The 14,470-nt window shown below is 45.2% G+C and overlaps 1 protein-coding gene across 2 annotated transcripts; it reads left to right on the top strand.

Moving 5' to 3' along the window:
- The first annotated feature begins 1,218 nt into the window (after nt 1-1,218).
- nup37 (nucleoporin 37) lies at nt 1,219-12,153 on the top strand. 2 transcript variants are annotated; one of them, XM_029665855.2, is made up of 10 exons: nt 1,219-1,301; nt 3,532-3,744; nt 3,954-4,078; nt 6,531-6,603; nt 6,864-6,958; nt 10,824-10,914; nt 11,015-11,196; nt 11,332-11,382; nt 11,668-11,761; nt 11,920-12,153. In XM_029665855.2, the coding sequence occupies exons 2-10, from the start codon at nt 3,595-3,597 to the stop codon at nt 12,031-12,033; spliced, it is 975 nt and encodes a 324-aa protein (XP_029521715.1). In that variant the 5' UTR covers nt 1,219-1,301; nt 3,532-3,594; the 3' UTR covers nt 12,034-12,153. The 2 variants fall into 2 exon arrangements, with proteins under 2 accessions (XP_029521715.1, XP_064877653.1); XM_065021581.1 differs by lacking the exon at nt 1,219-1,301 and adding an exon at nt 2,600-3,215.
- The last annotated feature ends 2,317 nt before the right edge of the window (nt 12,154-14,470 follow it).

The raw sequence follows: 14,470 nt of genomic DNA, 5'->3' as shown, positions 1-14,470 counted from the left end.
ATGAAGCTTCTTCTGATGGGATAAAGACCAGACATTTGGGTCAACCATGGTTTACCAGTGCTGTGATAAAGGTGGTGTAAAATAATGAATTGGAAAATGTCTGCACTGTATGTTGTTTGTTAGATAGCCAGCTTTAGAAGAATGATTCCATAAAAAATAATATTTAAAAAATTAACTGCCACTATTACAGTCAAACAAATGCAGTCAATCCACAGCTATAAACTAGTTGAAATCAGTAGATGCTAGGATTTAGACACGTTGTAAATGCAACAAGTACTGATATTGTAGCATATACATGGTCCCCAATAGAATATGAACACATTATAAGCCATATCAAATATGCTAAGAATAACAGGAAATTAGCTGTAAAACTGCAACAACAAAAAATCTCAGCCTCATGGCAAAATGTGCAGAATAGCAGGAAATTCGCTTAAAAAAATGACAAATTCTCAGCCTCATTGCAGAATGGTATAAGTAACTATAAAAACCACAATTTTCCTTTGCCCCATGGCATAAAGTGTAGAATTCTAGTAAGTTAACATATCCCCCCCCCCTTCTCGCCTTAAGGTTCTCACTATTGTCTTCAGACTGTCCTCTAAATTCGCAATTGTCCATGTGAAGATGATAAACAAGACGGTTTAATTATATGTACTGAAACCCTAAAAACGACAATGTAACCAATACAAACGAAGTACTGTATGACGGCTTATAACAATGTATTAGTTAGAATGTTTAACGTTAATTAAAGTGGATATAAGAACTACAAGAATACTGTTGTAGGTTGCTGGTAGCTAGTGAAAATATAAAACACCATTAAACACATACTTACCTAAACAAATGTTACAGCCTCAAACAGGGGCGTATGTAGTGAGCGTATCGCCAAAATACATTCTTCACTCACGTAGCCAATGCACAAGCAGCTGATGCGTTGATATTTTTTAAATTCTGCGAAATAACCCCTCTGACCAATCAGATTCTGTGTCATCATTTAACCACGCCCACGTCGTTTCAACCGCTATCTGTGGTTCATTATCACAGAACCCAATATTGTTTTTAGCATGTCTGACTATGTTTCGTGTAATAACGTTTATTAATTATTATTTTATAACGTGTTTTTAATATAGCAATAGTGTGTAACGTGTCAAAGCGCTGAACCATTGCGTTTTTAATCTCAGTGTGGTCCCCCTAGAATTGAAGCATAAAATGGCATGGTACGTTCCAACACGGACATCAACTGGGGAACAAATGCATTTTTTTTTTTTGGCAGAAGTTGTAGCTAACATGCTGAAAGGCGCGCGTAGGTATGGTTATGAATGAGCTATATGCTAGTTAAAAGGTTAAAAGGCCGCGTTAATTGTTGAAATATTTTGTATTATATTGTCATCACTTTTAATCGCTGTAGTGTGTTGTAGGCTGCTAGCGTTTGAGTAGTTTCCCTGGCTGACATTAGCTGTCTCAGCTAACTAGCGTCGTGTTTGGACGTTAATAGCTAGTTAGCAAGCGCTGCTATATTGCAAGCTAGCGTTTACAACAGTGGGGGGGCTGCTAGGTACATAGCATTTCACAATGTTACATTATCAGAACATGTCCTGAAGCCAAGGCTACCACCTTTCTGGTGGTTACAAGGAAGATAGTCTACCTAGTTATCGGCCGCGAACTAAGTATTCTAGCTAGCTACAGTACTGACCGTTTGTGCACTCTTGAGCTAGCAATAGCCAGGGCATGCCTCATTGACCCTAACCTACTAACTATATTATAGCCTGTCTTATATGTGTAGCATATATATTTGGATTGTTCATGCCTATCCAGACATATTTTAACTCCTGAGATACGGGGTTATCTAAAACATTTTAGAACGAACCAAGTCCCCCCGGGGCGGCAGGGTAGCCTAGGTGGTTAGAGCATTGGACTAGTAACCGGAAGGTTGCAAGTTCAAACCCCCAAGCTGACAAGGTACAAATCTGTCGTTCTGCCCCTGAACAGGCAGTTAACCCACTTCCTAGGCCGTCATTGAAAATAAGAATTTGTTCTTAACTGACTTGCCTAGTTAAATAAAGGTGGTCATTTTTTATTTATTTGTTGCACACCCATTGATTATTGAATAATATAACTCGTAGATGCCGCGTGTGCTTAGTTCAACTGTCATACCCAAATCAGAACCCACAATGTAAGCTAGTTTTTTATTCCTTTTGTTTGCAAATACTGTATAGCTTCATAATCTGATTAATCCTATACTTTTGATATAGATCAGGGGTAGTTAACCCTGTTATTGGATGGAGTGCCACAGATACTACAGGATTTTGTCCCAACTAGGCACCACACTGAGTTAGTTACTTAGTTAATTGATCAGTTCCCTGATTGCCTAAATTCAACACACCTGGTCTTCCAGGTCAGTTAAATCAAAAAATATGAAGTGCCTGTGACATTCTAGGACCAAGGTTGCCTACCCCTGTCATAGATGGCCAGTACTTCCATCCATAGCTCTGTCCATGAATTTGAGTGGTTACATTTCTCAAGCCCCATCCCGCAGCTGTGGCAGTGTGGTCCGCTCTGTAATTGTTCGAACTGCACATTGCCCCTTTAAGACTGCAATCAATGACACTTGAGACTGAATGATCCAGTGTAGTGAAATGGTGTTCTGTTGCCTTCACTTGGTGGATCCCCCTAGCTGTTAACCTTGAGTCCAATAGCCCAGTGGTTTTCAAACTGGGGGGTAGTGCATTATCAGTTTTCTTCTTGTCATGTCAGTCATTGCATACCTATTTATAACTTATCAGAAATGTCCAGATCAACTAGCCCATGTCAGCTAATGTTTTTTTCCCCATAGATTTTGTCATTGTTGAGTCACTCAATTCACATGAATGCACATTAGTGCTTTAAAACAGCAAAATTTTCTCTCTGCCAACAAGAGGGGTGAACAGTTTGTGTCATGAACAGTGCTAATGCCTATAGAAATGGACGTGGCGCCTGCAGGGGGATGTTCCCCAATGCTGGAAGTGGTGTCTGAGTGAAAAGTTTTGGGAATGTACAGTTTGGGAACCTACAAGCCTACATGATGTCAGTACAACAGAAAGAATGATGTCCCATTATGTGATCACTGACAGCTGTCACCTATGACCTTTCACACAATTAAAAAAACTTCCATCTAAACAACCTCCCCGACCCACATGTGCCGGAAGAAGGGTGTTTCACCGCACCCTTCCTAGAAAAGCCGGGCAAGTCTGTGTTTCTGGTATATCTCTCCTAGTCAAATTGTAGCAAGGGATCTATATGACTGGTTTTGCATTTAGGGAAGTTCTGATCTCATGGTTATCTTATTGTCACTCCCTACAGTGACTACCACAGAAATTAAACAGGCACATTAACGTTTAGGCTATATGAATCCCCCTCAACGAGTTAGCCCAATACTGGAGAATGTAAGCTTTGGCTCACTTGAGTATGCATACGGAAGTATTATTTTTGGCTTTCAATACAGATGTGCTGTTTCTGTATCAGGAAGTTAATATTAACCCCTCTTCAATCCTGATGCAGGTGGTAAAGTCAAACCAAAGAGTAAATACACCGGACATAAACATCACCAAAAATACATTTAGCATGGAGGACTCTGGTCGAGGAGCCAGCTACACAGTGCCCTGTGACGACTACGTCCATGTGGTGGAGTTCAGCCCCTTTGACAGTGGCTCAGCTGCCCTTCTGGCCTATGGAGGAAACCAGTATGTGGTGGTTGGCACCTGCCGCTTCCAGGTGAGTGGTAGCATGCCAGATTCCTCTTCCTCATATCCTCTCTTCTAGCCTCCCTTCTCAAAATGAATCTGAAGAGAAGATCCTCTTAAGGTTCCTCTCTGAGGAGGCATGGATAGGGGACACAAGGAAATGAGAAATAGTCTGTGTTTTGGTGCCATGTGTGATGTAAACCACTGCTGTATGTGTGACGTTAACCACTGTTTGTGCAGGAGGAGGACATGGAGGTAGAGGGGATTGAATTCACCACACTGCGTGTTTTCCATCATGCGTTACGTGTGGATTGCCTCGCATGGAGCCCTGAGTCTCGGCTGGACAAGCTGCCCCAACTCATCAGGTAGCCTACCTTAAACCTTTTAGTTCTTACAGCTGTCTTCTGTCTTTACATCAGGGTGTCTGGTCCCGGAGTGCTGCTGGTTGTTTCAGGCTTTCTTTCCAGCCCTGCAGTAAGTAACAGCTGATTCAGCTCATGTTGCAGACTGAAGACTTGGTTAGTTGGTTATTTGGACCAGCCACCGCTGTGGGTTGAAGCTGCACTACTGTTTTTTTTTTTTCATCTTTCCTACGTAAAATGTATTTATAAAGCCCCTTTTTATATCAGCAGATGTCACATAGTTCTTATACACAAACCCAACCTAAAAGCCCAAAGAGCGAGCAAGCAAGCAGGAGAGGGCGAGAGGGATACTTAAGATCACACAGGACTCCAATCAGACAGGAGAAAAACGTCAGATACGACAGACCCACCCTTGCCCCCCGGTAGGTAGACTATTGCAGCATATATATTAGGTACTGAGACGGAGGGGTCGGGGGACACTGTGGCCCTCTCCCATGATACCCCTGGACAGGGCCACACACTTTGCAAAAGCACAGCCTCCACCCCACCAGAGGGATATCAACAGACCACGAGTATAGCCCGTGGAGATCTCCCCCATCACATGAGCCCGAGGGGGCGCAAGACCAGACAGGAAGATAACATCAGTGACTCAACCCACTCAAGTTGAGTATAGCGAAAAGAGCCTGGCAAGACGTGATGCACCCGTCCTACTGACGGCATCAGAGAGCACAAGCAAGCCACTTTCTCAGCCCCCGTAATAGGGTCAGTAGAGAGAATCCCGGTGGAGAGAGGGGAGCCGGCCAGGCAGAGACAGCAAGGGTGGTTCATCACTCCAATGCGTTGCTATTCACCTTTGCACCCCTGGTTCCAGACTACACTCAATCATAGGACCTACTGAAGAGATGAGAAATCAGTAAAGAATTAAAGGTTGAGACCATTTCTGCATCTCTCATATGGATCGGCAGACCATTCCATAAAAATGGAGCTCTGCCCTGCCTCCAGCTGTTTGCTTAGAAATTCTAGGAACAATGAGGCCTGCCTCTTGTGAACGTTGGGTACGTGTAGGTATGTACGGCTTGACCATCTACTTATCCCAGAGCCATATATATTTATCTAACTATGTCTCTGGGTCATCCATCTACACCACCTCTGTGTCAGTCAGTGGTATGAAACCCTCAGTAGTCTTGGCCCAGCTGTATTCCTCATTCACCTACCGTATGAAGCTCAGTCATCATTCTAGTCTGTGGCCCATTGTAGCGGTGGAATACCAACCCAGTTATTTCAGGTGTGGTTTGATTAAAGTTGAACGTTATTACATAGAAAGCAAAGTTTTCCTCTTAATTGGAATGGTGGATGGGAATGCTGTAATCCCGCGGGAGATGTTTCCAAGTTTCTTTAATTGAAAGGGAAAGATAGCGATACTTCCTGGCCTTCCGTGGTTAAGTCTGCAGGGCCCTGGGGCCGGCGTGTGACGTGCGCACGTGTTATTACACTGATGGCTCCCCCGCTCAAGTTCCGTCCCTCCCCTAGTTTTGCACGTAGTTATGCCTTCCAGGAAAAGCACAGTGTTCTCACTGGCGTGCCTGAGGAAGGGGCCGGCGAGGGTGCTAGGAGGAGGAGGGGGTAGCGGGCTTACGCTGGGAGGATCCCAGATTCTACCAGGCCAGCCATGTGAGGTCCAGTCAGCAACCTCCCGGTAGATTCTGGGGAACTGTCAGGAACACTTCCCCAGCATCAATCAGCTCAGGGCCAAAACAGACCCAGTCATTAGTCAACCCTGTGACATTGACAACTCTTTGAAGATTGTCTCATGAAGAAATGTTCTCCCACTTGGCACTTGTTCTTTCATTGACAATATTCCTGCAGCGTAGGCTAAATCTCGATAGCCTAGTTCGTATTGCAAGACTGAAGTATGTATTGAATTAGAGGTTTGAGTTGAAAGAAGGGTGAAAAGCCCTCCACAATTCGCTAACTACTAGGCTATATATCAGTTGTTGGTATACTCACCTGTGCCAGTTGCTTGGGGGAATATTCTGGCTGTGTATTGTGACATCATGCCAAATCCGTCTGTTCCTGTGACTGCAAATGTGTGTGATGTGTTTTTCTTGTAAGTGAGTGTAATTGTAAGTAATTGCAGGCGCTGGTATATACTACAACTGATTAGAGGCAAAGTCGTCTCCCAGGCGTTAGCAATGCTCAAATGGCATGAGGAATCTTTGTTTTTCTCCATGTTTATCTTCGCACTTAGAATCTCCCTGGCAGTGTTTCCATTGATCCATGTCCAAGTCTTTACCACACACACACATCCAAAGGTGTCAGCCCACGCTGCAGTGCAGTCAGACACGCGCATAGACATGGACGTGTGCCTGTGTGCGTTCGCGAGTCTTATAGTAGGATGGGCTCTGTTTTGATGTTCTCTTTCTTTGTTTGTTTTTCTCTCCATCTTTCCCTCCAGATTTTGCACTGCTGCAGCAGACAGAAAAGTGAGGCTGTTGACTTCTGATCTTCAGAATCAACATGAAGTCAAGGTAGAGTACTGGAGCCCCTGCCCTCACGACTAGATCCCACTGGAACTACTGCACCTGTCAGTTCAGTTGGCTTCTGGTTTCTTTAAATCAAGCAGTTTGTATATAGCACACTGACAGTAGGCACTTAGTGAATGGCTTTTTATTTTAGTCTAATCAAGAACCCAGCACATAAGGAGCCAGGGAACTGTCTTACAGGCTCGCACCAAATGCAGTGTTTTGTTAATTGTATCTTCTGTGGTGATGTCTGTGTGGTTGTCTAGGTGATGGAGGGTCACACAAGCTACATCAACCACTTAGTGTTTGAACCCACGGAGGGGAAACAAATCGCTTCGGTCAGTGATGACCATACATGCAGGTCAGTCCGAACCTCCTCCCGGTCTCATTCAGCAAGAATAATATGAGTGTGTCTTCCCCCAGCTCTTGGATCTGTGTTCTGTTAATGGTGCAGAAAGTCCTGACTGTTTCCAAAATGAAACCCAATGCTTATCACAACACACACCGGTGTTGCCGTGCGGAATCACACCGCTGCTTCTCCAGCTTTTCAAAGTAATTGGTTAAATATGTAAATCCAATTAGCTGCAGTACTGGTGGAGGTTGTTCCCCTCCTTAGGGTTGACTCTTAACAAGGTCCCCCCCTATCAATCAGTAGCTAGGTAGTGGAGCAAGGAAGGAAAGAGTGTGTCGTTAGCCAAAGGTGTAACCATGGGGTAACCTGGCACAGGAGGTTGGTGGTACCTTAATTGGGGAGAACGAACTTGTGGTAATGACTGGAGCGGAATCAGTGGAATGGTATCAAATACATGGTTACCCAGTGTTTGCTATTCCATTAGCTCTGTTCCGGCCATTATTATGAGCTGTTCTCCCCTCAGCAGCCTCCACTGAACCTGAGGGTCTTCCTGTTACCTTATTAACTAGGGTTGTAGCTAGGGTCCAGACAGGGAGAAAGCCTGGCCCAAATCCTACTTCCTCTTTGCCCCTTCCCACACAATGTGAGCTCTTATTGTTTGACCAGTGATTGATGGGGGAGAACGTTTAATCAAGTTAGCAGCTTAGAAATGAATGACTGGCCCCTACTTTTCTCCTCGCTAGAGCCTGAAAGAGCACGTCTCTCACATCCATCTTTAAAACCAAAGCTCCCTGGATGAGAAACACACCTGAAACATCTGCTTTCTATTCATAAACTCATAATTTCAGGAGCCTGGAGCTCGCGGTTACACTTCCAGTCATCAAATACAGGCCATGGTTGAATTATCTCCTCAATCTCCTTCCGCCCTGCTTAAATGCTCTAAAGTGTTGGTTAGGATGAGGGCTGTGGGGAGAGAGCTGCCTCAGCTCGGGCTGGTGATGAAGCTCTGCTACTGCGAGAAACATCAGCGAACAGTTCTCCCTCAGCCTCCCTCTATAATGGTCTGGCCAGAGAAAATGGGTACGCTTGCTCGGCTCCATCTGCAGAAAGATTTAAATTCTGTCACGTTGAAAAAATATAGGACGCAGGAGGAAGAGTAAGGTGGAACTAGGGAAAGATCAAATTAACAGGAGAGGGGCCTTCCAGGCAGCCAACAGAAACCGAGACCCCTGATAGGGTGAGAGAAAAGAACAGTGGACCGTCTTCTCTACTTGGCAGGTTGCACTACCATAACTCTGCTGTGCTCTTTGTCAGCACTGTCCTTTCCTTCGTGGGAACTTTACTCCAGCCGGAGTAGCCACCTGTAGCAGCTAGAAGGTCGCAGCCTCCCACGGAGGTCAGAGTGTCTGCCAGATGTCATAACCTCTCTGGGCTTGGCTCCCATTGTCTGTTAGCTTCCAGTTGGATTTGCAGTAGGTATGTTTCTGTTGAGTGAGATGGATTCCTCACTTCAGCCAGCTCTAGTTTCATGTTGACATGGATCAGCAGAATACAGCTTACTCAAGGGGCTTGAACAGAGACACCTGCTGCAACTATTTGTGCGGGATCTCAACTATTTGTTTTGTGTATGATCTACTCTGTGTCATCCTTTTGGGAAGTATTTCTGAGGCGTTATCACAACAGTTTGAGACTTTCTCCCCCCTCTAGCCCATCAGTCAAGTTATCTGTCAGTTAGTATGTCCATGTCCACTCTACAACATTCCAGGCTTTCATCTCCTCTTTTCTCCTTTTCTTCTCATGTTCTCACACTTTCTTTTTGCTCTGTTCTAGGGGATCCCATCATCAACTCTAGCGAGAGGAGCAAACTGATCCAATAAAAATGACAATGGCCGAGAATTATTTCAACAGTCCAAATGTCTGTTAAAGAACGTGTTATTGTTCAAGACACTTGAGCAGGTCTGATCAAGATGGATGTTGGTGTGGTTTCGGGGAGGGGAGGACGGCGTGCTGTGCACCTCTGCCTGGACTCCCCTGTGAGGCTCTGAGGCGGGATTACTGTTTGTCTTTCTCAACCCTCGTTCCAGCCGAGTGTCGCCAAAGTTATTTACCCTGCACACTCATAATTTAGTTCACACGGTGCACACTACGTTTCCCATTTCCTCCGCTCATTTGGAAAACGTTGACCGAAATGAAAAAGTGGCTGCTGTTTCTCACTCACATCTACACAGACTTCAAATGCAGTCTTGCCTTTCAACTCTATTGTACATGAAGCCCAGTGTTATTGCTTGATGTCACGTCAGCTGTAGTGTTATGCAGTTACACATCTCTTTGTCAGTGGTGGTCTCAGTCTTGTTTCTTGCCCCCTTTCACCTTGTTCAGCAAGGATTACATTTAAACAAATGTATATATCATTTTTAAATCATAATCTTTCCCCATTTGAAGGGCAAAAGTGGTGGACCACAACTTGGCCGGATGCGGCGTGGCGTAGCGTGCGATTGAACTCTGCTTGGCGAGTGGTCTGAGAAGAGAGGGTTTATGCTTGTTTGTCTGCGGTGGTCTGAGGTTTCCAACCTTGCTCATGCTCTATGGAGGAGGGTCTGCACCTCACTCTACACAGGGCCATTCTGACTTCCTTGTCGAGTCAAGAAGCAAAAGCTCTCATGGAGAAACGTGAGGGTGTTTTATCCCCTGCAGGGAAGACACAGGAAAAGTTTGTTTACTGAGGTTATCATCTGGGGTGGGGCATAATCATATCCTCTCTGCGCCACTGCAGACATCTCTCCAACATGTTTGACATTTAGATGGGCTTTGGGCCTTTTATTAGATGTCTTCTGCATGACCTCATCAGTCAGCGCATTCACATCGCTCCCAACCATAGTCCTTTAAAAAAAATATTAAAAAAAAAAATGTTTAAACCGCTTGCATGTTTATTCCTCCCTGGTTCAGGGGAATGTTTTGTTGGATTCGAGGCCTTGTGTTCGCTGAGGAGGGCTCTCCGATGTGGTTGAAGAGTAGATCCTGGTCTTGGGAGCAGCCTGTCCTCTCCAAGTGATTTATTACATCCGTGCGCACGTTTGCCTTGTGTCCTCGGCTTTCTCGCTCGTCAGCTCATGGCCCCGCCCTCCTGTCTTCACAGCTCAAGGGGGAGATTACAACCAAGATCCCTTTTTCCCTGAAAGAAGGGTGGTACTAGTGAGGCTCTGTGTCCGCATCTCTTGGACAACTGACAGAAGTTAGATAAATTACACACAGGCATTACGTGCTTTCAGAAAAACACTGGCATCACTACAGGCCTGGTGTGCGCTACTCACTCATTAGAGTACATTCCGAAGAGCGTCTCAGACGCCTGGGGAAAGGTGGGTTTGGATGGAGGCTTGTAACTTCGCTTTTTTGACATGGATCCTGTGAGACAAAAACATCCAGCCAGCCATGATGTCTTTGTTATTTTTTATATTTTTAGCTGCCATTAGCGTGTGTAATCCTTTGTTTTGTGTGCTGTCAGCACCAAGGCATCTGCCTGCGCTGTGCTGCACGTCATCGCCTCTCCCCTCCCCACACGGGGTGGCTGGACTCCGGAAGAATTTTTTTAGCACTGCTGCGAATCCAACTCCAGTACAGCTAATTGAGTGCCTATTAATCTTGTTTTTTGGATTTGATCATTTGTCATTTTTGACAGGACCTGTTTTCAGACCCAGTTGTTTTTGAATCGCAGACTTCCTGTCTCAGGTTGTTTTCTAAACGGGTAGTTGAGGACAGGAGAATAATTTTCTTACGGTCCTTAAATGGTTCATTTCCCCTGAGCACAACCCTCCTCTGACCATCCTGTAGTGTCCAGCTAGTGCCCTTTCATGCTGATGGCCTCTTGTCCCCACAGGGTGTGGGACCTGGAGGGGAATGAAACCACTACATTTAGACTACGCTCTCCTGGTGTCAGTGTGTGCTGGCATCCTGAAGATGCCTTCAAGGTACGTTCAGTAAGAGTGCTCTCCAGTTTCATAATGAGAGTTTAAATACTTAGTGCGAGTGAAAAGAGCTTGTGATACTAAACCTTTGTTCTCTGTATAGCTGATGGTGGCCGAGAAAAAAGGGACGATACGGTTCTATGACCTGGTTACCCAGCAGGCCATTCTTTCTCTGGATTGCGGCCAGTCGCCGCTCATGTCGGCCGACTGGTGCCTCACCAACACCATCAAGGTGGGCGCGGTGACTGGCAGTGACTGGGTCATCTGGGATATTACCCGCTCCAGGTGAGTGTCTGGACAGATGCTTGTGACCGACTGGGTTTGAACCCAGACAAGGTTACCCATCACCTCCGTTACATGCTGTGTAACACTACTGTATGAAGACATGGGATTTGTTAATGGTTATTTGTCTGTTCATAGTTACCCACAAGAGAAGAGGCCTGCCCATGTAGAACGAGCAGGAAACTTCAGGTAACTGCTTTGTCCATGCTTCCAAAGTCCTTGCTGTCTGGTATCCTTGGGATGTCCCTCCCCCATTGAAATTATGTTAAATGGTTAAGGTAAGGGTTATGGTTAGGGTAGGGATGTCCCAAGGATCCTGAATGCTTCCAATTCCTCTGACCTTCAGAGTATTGTGATGCATGTTGTGGCTGTCCGGCTGATACCGCTGCTGCCGACGACGTCCATGATAATGGCTGTGGTGATGATGATAATGGTGATGGCAATTACTGTAACCACGGGTGTCATGTCTTCCAGGTGGTCTCGGGTCAATGAGAATCTCTTCTCCACAACAGGATGTCCAGGCAAGATCAGCAGTCAGTTACTAGTGCATCACCTTGGTCACCCGCAGGTCAGTGAGCTGTGTGTTTGCCTGTTTGCATAGACACAGTGTGTCGATTTCTGAGTAATAAAAGTGTGGGAATAATGTTCAGTAAAAGTGTTGGAAATGAGGATAACGTAACATGCGTCCTGAACTTGGTTTCTTACGTTTATATGGTGGGGTTGCAGCCCGTGATGATTGGATCAGCCACGGTGGGGGCGGGTCTAAGCTGGCACAGGTCCCTCCCACTCTGTGTCATTGGCGGTGACCGAAAGCTCTCTTTTTGGATGACAGAAATGTAATGCAGTCACTCCCTATGGACATACGGGAGGCAATGCAAATGTACATTGAAACTGTTTGACATGAGGTGTGGTTGGATATTTCTATTTTCATAATTTTTCAATAAAGTATTTCATTTTCCATGTTTTTGTTTGTTTTGACTTCTGAACTTAGTTTACACATCCTGGACTTTTGATGTTTATTTTAGAGTCCGACAACTGACCGCCCAGACAAACAGACACACTGTCATACCCAGACAAACAGAAGGGTGGAACTTGGCTTCTGTGAAAAGCGGGGCTGGTTCTGTCTTTCTCAGAAGCTTTGTATCAGTGCTCGTTTGTTATGATGTTCTGCCAAGCACCTCAGGGTGAGCTGCAGGTCACAGGAATGTGTGCGCTCAATGCTGCCAGCACTCTACTCTACCGGTCAACATCACAATCCCTCTACAGGTGTTCACTCTCTGTGTATGGGTGAGTGTGTGTCTGTTTTACAATCTGTCTCACGCACACACACAGCTGTCACCACCCATGTAGGTCCTATAACACCTGTAGAGTGAGGCCTGGGAAGGCGAAAGACTAATGCATGCAGGCTGCTCCTGCTATTGGGTTATCCTTGAGATTATGACAAGGGCAGGAAACTAAAAAGAGAAATAAGGTTTTGGAAGAGAAGCTCAGGGAACTGGGAGTTGAGGTCTTTTCAGGTCAGATACTACTGGCTGGCAGAGGGGATGAGTGATTTGTCTCTCCAGAGAAGAGGGAGATGAAGAGAGAACACAAGAGCCACACATCTCATCGTTCTAGTGGGTGGGGACGATCAGTGATGCTGAGATGGAGCATGGGAGACATTGGACCATAAGCCAACAGACGCAGAATACTCCATTAGAAACAAGGGCTCATTGTATCCTATTGGACAGCCCATGTGCGAGAATACCACTTACTAACTGCATTAGAACTACAAGAGGGCAAGCATTAAATTTGATCATGAATCATATTTAGTGACAGCTAATCACTTGTTTCCACGGATGGATCTTTTTTAATCCGAGGGCACAGTCCTTTGGATGGAGTTGTGTGTCTACAAGGATTAACACAGAACAGTTTATTTTACTCCATTAATGTATGTTTAAGGTGTGAAACAGTAGGTTTTATTGTGCACTGGTGTTGCTGCACGACAGCGTGAGGCAGGTATAGGGGAGGTGAGACCTCCACTCTTTCAATCCCGCTAGACAGGCCTGTATGTTTCTTGGAGCGTACGCACTAACCACCATCCACAATCATAATATGCTACCGCTCTCCTGGTCGACTCTTTGTTTGAACAAGTCCAATGTGGTCGGTGCCGTACGTTTGCAGTGTTGGACACAAGTGGTGCTCGAATGGCTATGTGAAATACAGAGAAATCAATGTTGGAGATCAAGACGCCGCAACCTCTTTTTGCACACACCACTGAACATTTTCCAAAGACTATAATATCCTCTTAGGGTGAATTAGAATTGCAAAGTGCAAGGTTTTTGTGAGAAATGTGAGTCATGAATCTCTCAATCAATCGTGTCTCCCAGAATCAAAGTGACCCAAGATCACCACCTGGTGGTCTCCCACCCCTGTTTCTAGTCTCTAGATCAGGGATGGGCAACTCCAGTACTATGGTGCTGGAGAGGTGTCACACTTTTCCCCCATCCCTAGAAAACACAGGTGATTGAACTAATTGTGTTATAAACAAAAAAATCACAATTAGTTGATTATTGGAGTCAGGTGTGCTGGCTGGGGCAAAAGTGACACCAATCAGGTCCCCGATGACTGGAGTTACCCATCCCTGTTCTGGACAGATGGCTTGCCTCCCACAATGTACCAATGATCCATCTTAACACGTCTAGAAAGGAAAGGGAAAGTGGGATACCTAGTCAGTTGTACAACTGAATGCATTCAACTGAAATGTGTCTTCCGCATTTAACCCAACCCCTCTAAATCAGAGAGGTACGGTATGTATACAACGTCAGTTTGGCATAGAGGAAAGGGTGGCGTTGGTACATCCAGCTTTTTTAAGTCACTGCATTATACACTTCTTGCCCTATCTTAACATCCCCTGGACACATAATAGCTGGTAAGATGGAGATCACAGGGCATTTTTGCTAGTGGCTAGTTTGTATCAACTACCTTCACTAAAACTACAGCAAACGTTGGTTTCGGTGTGTCTGCCTCGTGATTTTTTTGGGGAGAGTTGTCTGTCTGAAGAGGACCCTCCCGGAACAACCAAGAGAATCTGTCATTAATCCCAGAGCTAGTACTGTTGTTGCCCTAGGTCTTGAATTTCAGACACTGCTTTGTTACCTTCTTTGACATACCATGTAATTTTTGGCAGGTTAAACCTAGTGTAAACTGAGCTTGAAGCTTGCAGTATTAAAGTATCCATATTAGGTCATTCTCATAACCCTAACCTCTTTATTTTTTTGTTTGAACAAGGAGATCC

Source organism: Oncorhynchus nerka, linkage group LG8, assembly GCF_034236695.1.
Source record: "Oncorhynchus nerka isolate Pitt River linkage group LG8, Oner_Uvic_2.0, whole genome shotgun sequence".
NCBI lineage: Eukaryota > Metazoa > Chordata > Actinopteri > Salmoniformes > Salmonidae > Oncorhynchus > Oncorhynchus nerka.
Note: the sequence above shows the minus strand (reverse complement) of the source record. Positions and strands in the feature narration are given on the sequence as shown.

Coding starts and splice junctions, on each gene's coding strand:
- nup37 (XM_029665855.2), top strand. CDS start 3,595: ATGGAGGACTCTGGTCGAGGAGCCAGCTACACAGTGCCCTGTGACGAC. Junction 6,604..6,863: donor AGAATCAACATGAAGTCAAG/GTAGAGTACTGG, acceptor GTGGTTGTCTAG/GTGATGGAGGGTCACACAAG. Junction 11,383..11,667: donor GAACGAGCAGGAAACTTCAG/GTAACTGCTTTG, acceptor CATGTCTTCCAG/GTGGTCTCGGGTCAATGAGA.